This window comes from Quercus suber, unplaced genomic scaffold (assembly GCF_002906115.3).
Source record: "Quercus suber isolate HL8 unplaced genomic scaffold, Cork oak 2.0 scaffold_406, whole genome shotgun sequence".
Lineage (NCBI taxonomy): Eukaryota > Viridiplantae > Streptophyta > Magnoliopsida > Fagales > Fagaceae > Quercus > Quercus suber.
In genome coordinates this window covers 94,939-110,203 of record NW_027069857.1, presented here as the reverse complement: position 1 = coordinate 110,203, position 15,265 = coordinate 94,939, and the positions used below count along the sequence as shown (strand labels likewise).

General features: G+C 34.0%; 1 protein-coding gene and 1 non-coding gene across 3 annotated transcripts; both read left to right on the top strand.

Annotated features, from left to right (window-relative positions):
* The first annotated feature begins 2,126 nt into the window (after nt 1-2,126).
* On the top strand, nt 2,127-5,148 carry LOC111991406 (uncharacterized). Of its 2 annotated transcripts, XM_065761324.1 has the most exons (4): nt 2,127-2,259; nt 2,354-2,515; nt 3,534-3,782; nt 4,632-5,148. In XM_065761324.1, exons 1-4 carry the CDS (start codon nt 2,188-2,190, stop codon nt 4,908-4,910), a joined length of 762 nt encoding a protein of 253 aa, XP_065617396.1. In that variant the 5' UTR covers nt 2,127-2,187; the 3' UTR covers nt 4,911-5,148. The 2 variants fall into 2 exon arrangements, with proteins under 2 accessions (XP_065617396.1, XP_065617398.1); XM_065761326.1 differs by lacking the exon at nt 2,127-2,259 and having other exon boundaries at nt 2,404-2,515; nt 3,517-3,782.
* Nucleotides 5,149-8,249: 3,101 nt separating this feature from the next.
* Nucleotides 8,250-8,445, top strand: LOC111991417 (U2 spliceosomal RNA). The gene has a single exon (XR_002880737.2). It is a non-coding gene; the product is annotated as a U2 spliceosomal RNA (small nuclear RNA).
* The last annotated feature ends 6,820 nt before the right edge of the window (nt 8,446-15,265 follow it).

The following is a 15,265-nucleotide window of genomic DNA, read 5'->3' as shown; positions in this document are numbered from 1 at the left end:
GGTATTTTCCTGTTTCTTTTGAATTTTGACAGAGTTTTCTCAATGATTCTGTTATAATTTACTATTGTTGAATGCCTCTTTGATATTGGCTGCCTACCCCTTTTACAGTGTCATGGTAAGATTCTAGAGTATCATCAATTTCTCTCTTTTGCTCCCCTAGGCATCAAAGCTCGTGCTGTGCCCGTTACTCAGATGGTAGGTTTTTTCCTCATTCCTTATAATTTTCTCCTTTTGGTGCTGTTTACCTGAAAGTTCTTCACTAACTTTCCATTCGGTGGTGCTCCTAGGTAGCTGACCTTCAATCTCCCTTCTTTTAATACTTCCACGCTTTTACCCTTTGTCATTTTTCCAAAGTGAGCCAAATCCTTCCCTGCTACTTCCCCTTATGTTTCATCTTTCTGGATTCCCCAAAGTGCCAGCCTTTTTCTCACGATTTGTTGCTTTCCAAGCCCTCTGATTCTTTGCTGCATCACTGAGCGCTTGAGAAGGACATATATATCCTTCATTTCCTATGCTTTTTGATTCCCTCTTTTCAAGCTGTCTCAGTCCCACTCTAGCTGTGTTGTGCGTCCCAGGGATCCCTGACTCTTGGCGATCTCTAGGATCTCGGCCCAGTTTCTTTCTTCCTGATTTTTATTTTTTTATTTTTTTATTTTTATTTTTTGTCTTCTGATCTTGGCAAGCTGGGCCTTTGTTTTATGGGCTCTAAAACCTACTCATTAGTTCCTCAAAAAAAAAACCTACTCATTCATGGATCTTGGGCTTTAAATCTTTGGGCCTTATATTATGATTTCTTTTTTTGGAACCTCAACACACACACACACACACATATATATATATAAGCACATTATTCATTAAGGCTTTGTTTTGGAGTTTATAAGAAAATGGAATGGAATGAAATTAAGTAACCCCTAATTGGATGTTTTAAAATAAATGAATGGAAAGCTATGAAAATGAATGAAATATAAGCAATCTTGTTTGGGAGTAATATAGAGAGAATGGAATAAAATTGTTTTATGACAATATTTCTATCAGACCTCTATTTTAAAATAAATAGTTGAATATATAAGCGTATTTTGAGAGTTCTAGTAAAAAATTCATCAAATCTAATTCAATTTCCTCTCATTCATTTCAATATCAGGTGAATGAAAATTTGAGATGTTAAAGGAATATAGAGGAATGAGTGTTCCCTCCTACTCATTCTATTTTTCCCCACTTAAACTCTCAAATAAGAGAATGAATTTTCCATTACTTTCATTAACACATCGCTTGGGAGGAGGGAATGAAATGGAATGGAAATGAATGAAAAAAATTATTTTAGAATATTCTTTCATTTCATTGTTTGGGAGTTTTAATGGAGGGAATGGAAAATCCATTTTCTTATTTTGGAGTTTAAGTGAGAGGGAATGCAATGGGTAAGAGGGAACACTCATTCCTCTCTATTCCCTTAAAATCTCAAATTTTCATTCCCCTCGAAATTGGAAGAAATGAGAGGGAATAAAATTAGATTTAATGATTTTTTTACTAAAACTCTCAAAATACTATTATATATTCACATATTTATTTTAAAATAGGGGTCTAATAGTAATATTGTCATAAAATGATTCCATTCCATTTCCTCCATGCTACTCCCAAACAATATTACTTACATTTCATTAATTTTTTTTCTTTTCCATTCCTTTATTTTAAAACATTCAATCAAGGTTACTTAATTCCATTCCATTTCATTCATTTCCATTCCCTTATGATCATTTCATTTAATTCCATTTCCTTCCCTTATGAACTCTCAAACGGAGCCTAAAACTCCTAAATACGGAAAGAGGAGAATATTTTAAAATTATTACTTTCATCCATTTTTATTTCATTTAATTCCCTTTTCCCAAACTAGGATTAATATAATTTTTTTTGGTTGATAAATATAAATATTTTGATAAGAATGAAATAATTTAGTTATTATTATTTTTTCCTTTTATTGGTAAACACTGTCAGTGTCACGCTAACAGAAACTAGGATGACGCGTGTCCGATCCTAAACTAAAGTCAGCTCCTTTGCCCACTTCTCAACGAAAACCTTCCGTTCCAAACATCCCGTGTACTCCTCTGGCTACCTTCACGTGTCACAACTCCATTGGATGATTCCCATTCCATTTATTCTAAATTTTCCAATTTCCCACCGCAGAAGAAAGCCATGAAGCAATCGGAGCGTGTCCAAACCTCGATCCCAGACGATATTGCCTTCAAAATCGCTTCACTACTTCAGGTTCATTTTTCAACTCTCAAATTATTTTTCTTTTCAATTTTTTGAAAATATAATCATTTCATTTAATTTTTTTTTTTTAATAAATTAATTGAAGGTATCAGATGTTTGTGCCTTGGGTAGTTGCTGTCGGTTATGGAGAGAGTTGTGGGGGTCTGATTCCATATGGGAGTCTCTAGCAAAGGAAAGATGGCCTTCTCTCACACTATTCCATGCCTCTTCTTCTTCTTCCACTGTCATCAATGCCCCTATCTCCAAGGTTTCTCTACCTCAATTGTCCATGTTCCGATTTTATTTTCTGGGTTTTTATTATTAGTTTGATTCGGTAATGAAAACATTTCTGTCCCAGTTTAATAATTTCATCATAATTGAGTTTTTTTTTTCCTTTATTGATTTTCCTCTTAAGAAAATGATCGAATTTAATCATTTAATCATAATCCTAACACATGAGACAAGTTTGGTTCATTAAGTGTGGAGTTGTTAAAATCATAACCATTTTATGATAAATAAGTCTGGATTCTAGACAGGATTTTTTTCACAAAATTATTTAGGCAAGTTGTGGGTTAATTTGACAATTAATAAGAATTTGCCACTTGGGATTCAAGTGATAGCCCGGTTGTATTGGCATCATTTGGCTGCACATGTCTCTAGATCGAACCTCACCTCTTCCTCTCCCTCTCCCACTATCTACCTAAAAATTAAAAATTAAAAAGAACTTGCCACGTTAGTTGTGAAAAAGATTATATATGTAGAATTACTCCATATTTAAACAAGCATTAAGTGTTATTATTTTTGTTTCCAGATGTTGATGACATGACAAATTCTGAACCGTTTAGACTTTTAAGAACTTAATGGTGGAGTTACCTTAGGAGCTTTAGAAAATCCTAATTGTTTATTAACTTGTGGTTTAAAATGTGATACTTTACCAAATGTATATTTACTTTCTAGTGTTTGTGATTTCATTCTAAATGATACCTCATCCTTGGTTTTTTTTTTTTTTTTTTGGGGGGTTTTTTTTTGGGGGGGGAGGCGGGTGGTGTTGAAACGAAATCATATGATTTAATCATTAATGCCTTCTGATCATGATCAAGCTTTCTCATGCTTTTATGTTGATTCTTGGGTAGTTTGAATGATGTCATATTAAATTGCTATCTCTTTGCTTTTTTTTTCTTGACTCTTGCTGCATTTCTTTCATACTTCCTATGTACATGGGTTGCACCCCTTTGCGCTCTTAATAAATATGTTTACTTATCCAAAAAGATGTAAAATTGCTGAAGGGATGGAAGGATTTTTACATAAAGAGGCACAAAGAGGTGGCAGGGAATGCTAATGCTGTTGCCAAGTTTGTGGAACTATGCTCACAGACTGAATCACTTGAGGTTGGAGACCATCTGAAAGCAATTGAAGACTTGTCGACCACACAGCTTGGTTTTAAGGATGTCCAAATGTTCCTGTTCAAACCTAAGTGCAATGTGCTGCTTAACTTGGTTGGCTTGCATTACTGCATACATTGGCTTGGAGTGCCGGTATTTACTCCTTGGCCTTTCCATTGTTCTGGATTGTTTAATTTCTATGTAATACTAATATGTTTATTTTCACATATGCGAACACCTGGTAATGTAAAGAGAACTAAAGGGTATTTAACTTTATAAAGATATTTGGGTTCAAAATTGAATCCAAGTAGCTGCCACTGTTGACCAATGCTATGTCTGGTTGGAACTAGAGTGAGAAAATACAGACTTGTCTTAACAACTTATGAGAACTTAAATATTTTCATGCTAGGTGGTTGGGTGTTCCAATGAAATACTGGGATAATATGTTGGGTATTACAAGTTGTATGTTAGGATAATTTCACATTTCATGAGAAACCCTCCTGATATGGTTTTGATTGCATTGGCAACATAAAATGTATACCAGATAATCAGGTAATATGGCTAAAAGAAAAATGCATTCAAGGTTTTTTACCTCTGGTTTCAATATAAGTTTCAAAATTTTTAATTGATTTTGATTACTAGGCTTGTAATGTGCTTAAGAAAAAACTGCAAAAACCAAATCTTGAGGATTTAATGTTGAATACGGACCAAGCTTAACTCTATCTGGAGATTTGGATGTGGCAGTGGAAAATCCATTTTAGTTATGGGCTCAAGCCCCTTTTAGTATATATAATGCTAAGAACTAATGAACCAAAAGATGCCAAGCTGGTCAGTTGCTTATTAAACTTGATGTACATGCTTGTGGTACATGCATTTCTATTAATATTTGTGCTTCAATCCTTGAGTACCATTCTAGTTATGTGATTCACACTTGCTAGCTTTAGCTTTGGATGGCCCAGATCCTGATTTTGATTTTGGTCTGTTAAAACTCATAATTGATAGGGCGAGTATGTCATCGAAGCACTTCAAAGTTGCAAAATTTCAGAGCGCCAAGTGTGTGTCAAATGGTGGAAGCTCGGCCGATGGTTTTATGGCTTTCGTATGCGGGATGAGTCTTATTCTCGTTGGGTCTCTCTGGCAGATCTTGCAATGGCCAAAGAACCAGAGGTTCTTGTAGTGCTTCAGCGAGGAGCTATTCATGAGGTTTTAAGGGTTCAGATATCTGTTGCTAATCCCACATGCACTCCCTGGTCTTGCCAAAGTACACAGACACAGAATTAGACAATGCAGCAATATGCAGTTTCTTATAAAGATTATTTCAGAGCAATCCTTGTGGTAATGACATTAATGTATTTTGACTTAAAAAAATAAAGTTGTACCTCTGTATAAAGCACCCACTTCTGGGTAGGGATTGATGTAGTTCGCTGTTTATGCATATCATCATATTCCTAAGTGTATGTACGATGTTCCCAATGTATGATTTGTTTGGACTAATGTGATTCTAAGTATTTGTACACCAGTGGGGCTAGCTTTTGCTCTAAGAGCATCCGCATTATAATTTGTATAATTTGCAAAAAAAAAACCTATTTTTTATTTTATTTTATTTTACACTCCTATTTTTACAAAACACCCACGTTAGATTGTCTATTATACATTTATACACATTTATTCAAATAAAATATTCATCTTCACCCACCATCAACGAACAATCCACACCAACCATCATCAACCCACACAGCCACCATCAACCCACCCAGCCACTATCATCAGCCCACCATCAAACAAAGAGTTAAAAAGATCAAAACCCATTGATCAAACAAAAAATCCCAAAACTGATCAAACAAAAAATTAAAAAGGATCAAAACCCCAAAACTGACTGATCAAACAACGGTGGCACGACGATTAGTGGTGGCACGACGAGAGCTTCAGCAAGTGAGCTTCTGAGATCACATCGGAGAGTGAGTTTTGGTGGCGGCACGGCAAGAGCAAAGGTGGCATGCCTTGCTTCTTCAGCGGCTTGCTTCTTCGTTCATCAATGGTGGCTTGCTTCGTAGATCGATGAGTGAGAGTGAGGGACCAGAGATAAAAAGAGAGAGAGGTGAGAGTGAGAAGCACCAGAGAGAAAAAGAGAGAGTGAGGTGAAGGAGAGAGAAAAAATAGTAAAATATTAAATACAAGAGTTACAGTAACTGTGCATATATACATGGTTACTGTAGCATTTTTGCACAATTTTACACCCACTGATGTAATTTTTTTTTTTTTAACAAAATGTGTAAAATGAACAATAATTTTTTTTTTGCCAAGATTTTGCAACCACTGATGTGTTTGCTCTAATGTTGGATAATCTCCTGTGATTGGTGAAGGTTTTTTTTCTTGTTTTGCCGACAAACCATAGCTTGAAGGTAGCAACAAGACTTGCTGATTTTTGGTCATTGGACGCTCATCTTATAAAATCTATGGAAAATAAAGTAGAAAAAAATTTTAGTTAAAATTTGCCATCCTTCTTAAGATCTTTGGATGAGCCTCGAGCCCAAGACGGGCTATGACTTCGATATTGGTTTCAGCCACACCATTTTAATCTGTAGACTGCTCTTATAGCTTAACAACAATTAGTCATTTTGTAAGCCACAAGAAGAATTTTAATAATGAATTCAGTGTGTTGGTAAAGAAAGCAGACCAATGTTCTTAAAGGTAAGCCCATATGTCAATGCAGCGAAGCTGAACCACTTAATGATTATAAGAATTGAAAAATGCTAAGGGTGTGCATGGGTCGGGTTGGGTCAAGTTGAGAGAATTTTTTGACTCAACCCACCATATTGGGTCAAAAATTTAACCCACCCAACCTATCACATAAGTTCAACCCAACCCACCCACATGAGTTGGGTTGAATTCATGGGTTTGACAAATTTATTATTATATTAAACTGAGTAAAAAAAATATAAATATTAATATATAAAAAAACCTAAAGATTAGTATTAATATAACTCCTTAAAGACAAACAACATTAATGACTAAATAACAATAGTAATTTATTAGGGTTTATGTGAACTAATTGGCTTTTATATAGGATAGGAAGAACTGGTTATTTTAAAAAATTTATTAATTATATAATATTATATATATATATATATATATATATATATATATTAATTAGTATTAGTAGGAGGAATCGAGGAAATGCTACTTTATAGTTGGTTTTTTATTATTATTAATATAATATATTATATATATATATATATATATATAAAAGTGCCCTACAGTTAATTTAAAAAAAATTATTAAATATGTAATATATTTTAAATATATATTAAATATGGATGGGTCGGGTCAGGTTTGACGAGTTTGTAATTTTATGACCCAAACCCAACTCGACCCACTATAAAAATTTGTTTGTAACCCAACCCAACCCACCAAGCCTTAAAAATCGACCCAACCCGGCAGGTCGGGTTGGGTCGGGTCAGGATTGGCGGGTCGGTGGATTTTCTGCACACCCCTAAATGCTACCAGCAAGACAATGTGTTATATTACTTGAAACATCTTATGACATTGTCCATTGTTGTTCACACATAATGCAGAGCTTGATGTAAATAAGAAAGAACCTTTCACATTTTCGGTTCAAAACAACAGTGGTAAAATAAGGTTATTACTAAGGCTTCGCTTGGGAGGAGAGAATGGAATGGAATAAAAAGAATAATTTTAGAATATTTTTCCCTTCTTTTGTTTGGAAGTTTTAATGGAGGGAATGAAAAGTCTATTCCCTTGTTTGAGAGTTTAAGTGGGAGAGAATGAAATGGGTAGGAGGGAACACTCATTCCTCTCTATTTCCTTAAAATCTCAAATTTTCTTTCCCCCCGAAATTGAAAGGAATGGAAGGGAATGCGATTAAATTTAATGATTTTTTTACTAAAACTCCCAAAATATCCTTATATATTCAACCTTTTATTTTAAAATAGGGGTTTAATAGTAATATTGTCATAAAATGATTTCATTTCATTCCCTCCATATTACTCCCAAATAGGATTACTTACATTCTATTTATTTTCATTCATTTCCATTCCCTTATTTTAAAACATCTAAACAAGGTTACTTAATTCCATTTCATTAATTTCCCTTACTTAAATACATTCCATTCCATTCATTTCCATTTCTTTATGATCATCTCACCTCATTCCATTCTATTTTTTTATGAACTCCCAAGTGGAGCCTAAAGGTTCAAGGCTGTGAAGGCAGCAAGCATAGAGGGCAACTGATGTAACGACTAACGAGTTTGATGAATAGCCCAAAGGAACCAAATGATTTCTGGCTATATTACCATCCTTTGCCACAGCCACGGATATCAGTGTACAGTGTACCCGCACTGAATCGGCCTTGCTTTAGACATGAACATTGCTAGCTACTTTTCAACAAATCAATAAATCCTAAAAGCCGATTGAATAAATGGCTCATATTTTTTGCACTAGCGTCAAGCTAGTGTAACTGTGTTCGGAACCTGGGACTCTGGGAGAGGAGATTCGTATGTTTTAAACGATTCTTTTTAGTCATTTTGTCCCACATGGATAAGTGAGAGAAGAGCAAAGCGTAGAAATGATATAAAATGAGAAGTAAGTACACGTACAAAGCATACCTTTCTCGGCCTTTTGGCTAAGATCAAGTGTAGTATCTGTTCTTATCAGTTTAATATCTGATATGTGGCCCATTGGGTCACACGATATTAAATTTATTTCTTGAGGGGGAGAGTCCACCACAGTAGCTTCCTACTGGGACTCTTAAGCGTCGCCCAAGCGTTGCACTAAAGCTCGGGCCTGGCGCACCCCACCAATTCTAGTCGAAGATTTCTGTTGTGTGGAAAGGTTAATTGTGCTGCCACCGTTGGAGACTGCAGCGATGGGCTTTTCTCGTCTGCTTGTTTCTTTATGATTGGGCCTTAATCTAAATTTAAAGTGGCACTTCCACTAACCCCTACAAATGCAAGAGAAGTTACGTTCTGTTTCGGCCTTAATGCTTGGTAGAAGGGGTGAAATAAGGAGGATGATGAAAAAAAATAGGAGAGAAGATGGCAGTCTCCTCAAATTGGAGAAGAGAAAATGAAAGAGAAAATTGGGCAACTAGTTTTGGACATCTTCTTCTTTTCTTTTTATTTTTTTATATCTATATAACTTTTTCTACTCTTTTTTTTTTCTTTTTTTTTTTAATTTATAATTGGATGTGGCTGAGCCTTTGTTTCTAACTGTTTTTTTTTTTTTAATATATATATATATATATATATTTTTATCTCCAATTTGTTTTTTCTTCAAAGAAAAATCGAATAAAAAATCAAACAAAAAATCAACGGAAAACTGAACCCAAAGTCAACAAGAAATCGAATTTACTATTAAAAAATAAATTGAAAATCAAAGTAAAAATCAATAAAAAAATCAATGAAAATCAAACCTGAAATCAATAGAAAATCAAGCTAAACCTATAAAAAGAAAACCCAAAATAAACCTTAATGAAAAACCATAAACCCAAACCCAACTCGTCGGAGGCTCACGTACACCATAGTCGATGAATATAGAGTAGCCTTGTCGCCATCGCTGTGTATAGATGTCGGTGACAAAGTGAGAGCAAGCTTAGAGGAAATATTTGTGTGTGGGTTTTGGATGAGAGAAAACTGAGAAGAGAATGAGGAGAGGAGAGAGAGATAAGAGATTTGAAAGGCTGATGAGAGAGAGATGAGGGATTTGAGATGCGAGAGAGATGCAAAGAGTTGAGTTTGTGGGTTAGGGATGAGGGAGAGAGGTGGAGAGTTTGAGGGAGGAGAGGAGACATGTTCGATGAGAGATACTTTAATAAAATAATAATAAAAAAGAAGAATAAAAAAAATATTATTTATATAAAATAGAGTGTATAATAGATGATTTGATGTGGATGTTTTTGAAAAGTAACCGTGTAAAAAAAAAAAAGTAGATTATTATGTTAAAATAGACAGAAAATTTTAGACAGGCTAATGCAAATGCTCTAACCTCTAATAATGCATAACTAATATAAATAAAAAATAAACTACACCATTCCCTAAAAATGCACAAAATCAGTGATATCTGGTGTGATGAAATGTTAAAAATATGCAAATATGCTCTATTAAAAAAGATTTTATTTTTTGGTGAGATAAAATTCTTTTTTTCCCCTTTGTAAGAGGATGGGAATGCATGCATTATAAATTACTAACTGTTATTGGTTTATGGCCACCAAGATGGATCATGTATTGATAAATTACTAACTTTTATTGCAACCAAGATGGGTCCTGATCTGCTTGGTCAGCTATTAGAAGAGCAATTCGAATTGCATCATGACACTAGACCATCAAGTGAGTTACCTATTGGAAAACAGGTAACTCGGAGATGCCTTTAAAATCTGTCTAGACTGTTTTGCAACTTGGAGATGCCTTAAAAGCAAAACAGTTTTGATGCCATTGCCCAAAGGGAAAGAATGATTTCAGGCCATGATCTATTCTATACCCACTTCAAATCCATGGATTTTAACCACATTGAAAAAGGCGTTTGATTTGATTTGGATGTAACGAGTGTCAGCTTGTGGTTGTGTTTGACATTAGTTTATAAGCTAGCATTTAGCTTTTACTTTTTATGTACAGCTTCTTAAAACCTCACAATTTCCTGCTTTTTCTTATATTTTCAAAAAATTTCAAGGTACAACAATTAGAATGCAAGTGTAATGGCCGAAAATTCCATCAGCATCAAGCAAGTGTAATGGTCACGCATCTAAATGGTGATGCAAAACCATCAAAGTTTCTTCTGCTTTTGCTTAAAGTAGTCAGTACCTTAGGTATATTACATCTCATATAAAAGTTAAGAGTTAGCATCTAGGCTTTTTAAAACATTTGTCAGTTTATACTCTAAAAATTTACTTTATTTATTATACCATACAATTTCACAACTTACCCAACATCCCATTTTTTATTTTAACATATAACTCGTTAAAATAAAATAAAGAACTCATTTTTCTTTCCTCTCCCGTCTGTCTTCCCTCTCTTCCCCTCTATCTTTCTCTCCAGCAAACCCACCACCACCAGCAATCATCTACCACAAAACACAGCTCATCCACCGAAACTCAGAACATCACCACCACCATTGAAACACTAAAAACTAAACCAACCCAACCACTAAGCACTGAACTGCATCCAACCACCACCATCGAAACTAAAAACCCAAAACCAACCACCAACCACAAACCACAAACCACCACCACTAAAACACCAAAACTTAGCCACCACCAAGGAAAACTAGATCAAGGAAATTTCCACTGAAACTCAACCACCACCATGGAAATCACAATCCACACACCCAAATGCCAATCCATAGCCTAGCCGCTGATCTATAGCCACCCAAAATTTAGCGAGAGAAAGAGAGAGATAGAGAAGAAAGAGTTAGTAAGAGAGCTGAGAGAGTCAGAGAGTGAGAAGGACTGAGGGAGAGAGCTGAGAGAGACGATAGAGTCAAAGAAGAGAGAAGAGAGAAAGTAAATAAAATATATTAATTTTTAAGTTTAACACCTAACTATAGTAAGTTGTCAAAGCAAGAACTTAGTGTAGCAAGGTTTTAATTTCTTTTAGCTATCAGAACTCGGTGTAGTGGTATTTTGGGGTTTAAAACTCCCAATGCTCTAATAATGTGAGTTTGCATATAGGATCTACTTTTATGTGAAAGAAAGGTACATTGAGTGAATTGAGTAATTTCCTATGCTCTTGGTATGAAAAATTCTTTACCTCCAACTTAGTTCGGTGGAAAATTCTTCCAACTACTTGGTGATTGATAAAATCATCCACATATATTTTAGTTACGACTTATTTAGTGGGTCATGTGGTTTATTTAAATAATACATGTAAATTGTTTTATGAATGAAATTTTTGAATAGTTGTATGCATAGTTGTTAGTATCTATATTGCCTAACTATGGTGATAAAGTTAAATAAGCGGGATGATGAATATAATGAGGAAAAAATTATTATATTATAGTACTCAAAAGCATTCACAATGGAAAATGTCATCCTATCCTATTTTACCATCCCAAAATGCTTTTATCAATTATACCACACCATTTTACAATACATCTAACATCCCAAAACTCTATTATTTTACCATTTTATTAAAATATTATTTTTTAATTTTTCTTTATTATTTTTTTCCAACAGTCATTTTTTTTACAGTACTATCGGTCATTCACAATAGTCACTTCCAACCATCATTCTTGATTTTTTTTTTTTGGCATATTGCTACAGTACCATTGTAAATGTATGATAGTACTATAGCACTACGCCAAAAATATTTACATTTTTCCATGTTTAGCCTTCCAGTTGTTGAGACAAATTGGACCTGAATGCTAAATTTTGGTTACATTTGGTATATCCCTGACCCATTGCGTATGCTGTAAGTGTATATATGATTTTCCTAATGTATTGATTTGTTTGGAATAGTGATTCTTAGTATTTGTACATCACTGGGGCTAGCTTTTGTTCTAATGTTAATTAATCTCCTGTGTTGGTGGTGGCTTTTTCTTGTTTCTCCGATAGACCGTAGATTGAAGGCAGCAACAAGACATTATGAATTTTGGTGATTGGACACATTCATCTTATAAAATCTATGGAAAATAAAGCCGAAAAAAAAATTGTAGTTGAAAGGTCTCTGGGTGAACCATGCCACTCAAAATGAGGAGCTAGTGCTCATATACCCAGTCATGGTTGAACCCATTCTATTGTTTCCTGTCCCACACTGCTTAGATTATAGATTCTACATAAGTTTATAATAGGCATCACGTGCGCTTATGCGTGCCGAGTTGAGTAGCGTCAACTTGTAACCTGAGCAGGGGTATTAAATTGGTGGGATATTGACTCGGCTTTCCTAGCAGGATCCGACTGAGTAATTACCTTGCCCGCCCGTTCCAAGTTGAGAGATGAAACTTGTAATTTGAGCAAAGGCTTGGATTACTTGGTTCCTAAAGTTGAGGGTATTGCGTGAGGCTGGTTTCACAGAGCAGCGAAGACCTAACACTCTCAACAGTGGAAGGATAACGGGTTGGTGCACTACTGGTTCACATTCCTTAGGTGAGTAGGGCGCCTTACACCCCCCCCCCCCTCTTTTTTTTTTTTTTTTCCTTATATCTAAAATTGATAATGGATTTGTAATCAAAGCATTACAAACCTATTGATTAAAATCCAAATCCAAATACTAAAAACTATTATTTAAACTCTCCTATTAAATGGGATTTTCATTCCTTTTTTCCTTGATATTTTTGATCTAAACTCGCACTTTTCCATCTTTATCATAACGGGCCGGTGCACTACTGATTCACATTGCTTGGGTGAGTAGGGCACCTTACACCACCCCTTCTTTTTTTTCCTTGCACATTAGAAACCAAAGCAATTCTTGAATTTGAAATAATATCTAAACTTGATAATGATTTGTAATCAAAGCATTACAAACCTATTGATTAAAATCCAAATCCAAATACTAAAAACTATTATTTAAACTCTCCTACTAAATGAGATTTTCATTCTTTTTTTTTCCTTGATATTTTTTATCTAAGCCCGTACTCTTGAATTTGAAATAACATCTAAAATTGATAATGGATTTGTAATCAAAGCATTAAAAACCTATTGATTAAAATCCAAATCCAAATACTAAAAACTATTATTTAAACTCTCCTACTAAATGAGAATTTCATTCTTTTTTTTTCCTTGATATTTTTGATCTAAACCCGCACTTTTCCATCTTTATCATAACGGGCCGGTGCACTATTGGTTCACATTGCTTGGGTGAGTTGGGCGCCTTACACCACCCCTTCTTTTTTTTCCTTGCACATTAGAAACCAAAGCAATTCTTGAATTTGAAATAATATCTAAAATTGATAATGGATTTGTAATCAAAGCATTACAAACCTATTGATTAAAATCCAAATCCAAATACTAAAAACTATTATTTAAACTCTCCTACTAAATGGGATTTTCATTCTTTTTTTTCCTTGATATTTTTGATCTAAACCCGCACTTTTCCATCTTTATCATAACAGGCCGGTGCACTACTGGTTCACATTGCTTGGGTGAGTAGGGCGCCTTACACCACCCTTTCTTTTTTTTTCCTTGCACATTAGAAACCAAATGCAATTCTTGAATTTGAAATAATATCTAAAATTGATAATGGATTTGTAATCAAAGCATTACAAACCTATTGATTAAAATCCAAATCCAAATACTAAAAACTATTATTTAAACTCTCCTACTAAATGGGATTTTCATTCTTTTTTTTTCCTTGATATTTTTTATCTAAGCCCGCACTCTTGAATTTGAAATAATATCTAAAATTGATAATGGATTTGTAATCAAAGAATTACAAACCTATTGATTAAAATCCAAATCCAAATACTAAAAACTATTATTTAAACTCTCCTACTAAATGAGATTTTCATTCTTTTTTTTCCTTGATATTTTTGATCTAAACCCGCACTTTTCCATCTTTATCTTTATTTTTTTCACATTAGAAACCAAAGCAATTCTTGAATTTGAAATAATATCTAAAATTGATAATGGATTCGTAATCAAAGCATTACAAACCTATTGATTAAAATCCAAATCCAAATACTAAAAAGTATTATTTAAACTCTCCTACTAAATGGGATTTCATTGGTTTGATTACTATAGGGAAAGAAGGTTTGATTTTATCAAGCAAGTACAAACCTTTTGGAAAGCATAACTGATTTCATTGGTTTGATTACTATAGGGAAAGAAGGTTTGATTTTATCAAGCAAGTATAAACCTTTTGGAAAGCATAACTGTTAAATAAAACAATAGAAAAATTAAAGTTTTTGCTAACCACTAGACACAACTTATGATAACCCACTATTAATCTTTTGTTTTGGTGAAAGCCCCTCAAATTTTCACCATCTATTGGAGAAAACTAAGCACACCATATGATAAAGACCACAAAAACTATTTCACTACACCACATAGGATAGATGTGGAAAATGGTGTGTAATGTAATCCCAGAATTGCTTTGGTTTCTAATGTGAAAAAATAAAGATAAAGATGGAAAAGTGTGGGCTTAGATCAAAAATATCAAGGGAAAAAGGGGTCGTCTAAGGAGCCCAACTCACCCAGGCAATGTGAACTAGTAATGTGGATTTTTTTTTTTCAAAATAATCAAATCCCTCAAACTATTTTATTAGTTAGTGAAGGTTTGAAACTATTTTGGTATCTAACAAATCGAGTGTAGAGAACTTGATATTGCACTTAGAAATCAAGTTCTTTGAACTCGATTTGTTAGATACCAAAATAGTTTCAAACTTTTACTAACTAATAAAATAGTTTGGCTGTTAGAGTTATTTAAAAAAAAAAAATCCTAGTAATGTACTAGCTTGTAAAACTAAGCGCCATATGATAAAGACCACAAAAACTATTTCACTATACCACATAGGATAGATGGGGAAAATGGTGTGTAATGTAATCCTAGAATTGCTTTAGTTTCTAATGTGAAAAAATAACTTTAAAGATGGAAAAGTGTTTGCTTAGATAAAAAGTATCAAGGAAAAAAAAAAAAAAAGAATGGGTGGTGTAAGGAGCCCAACTCACCCAGGCAATGTGAACCAGTAATC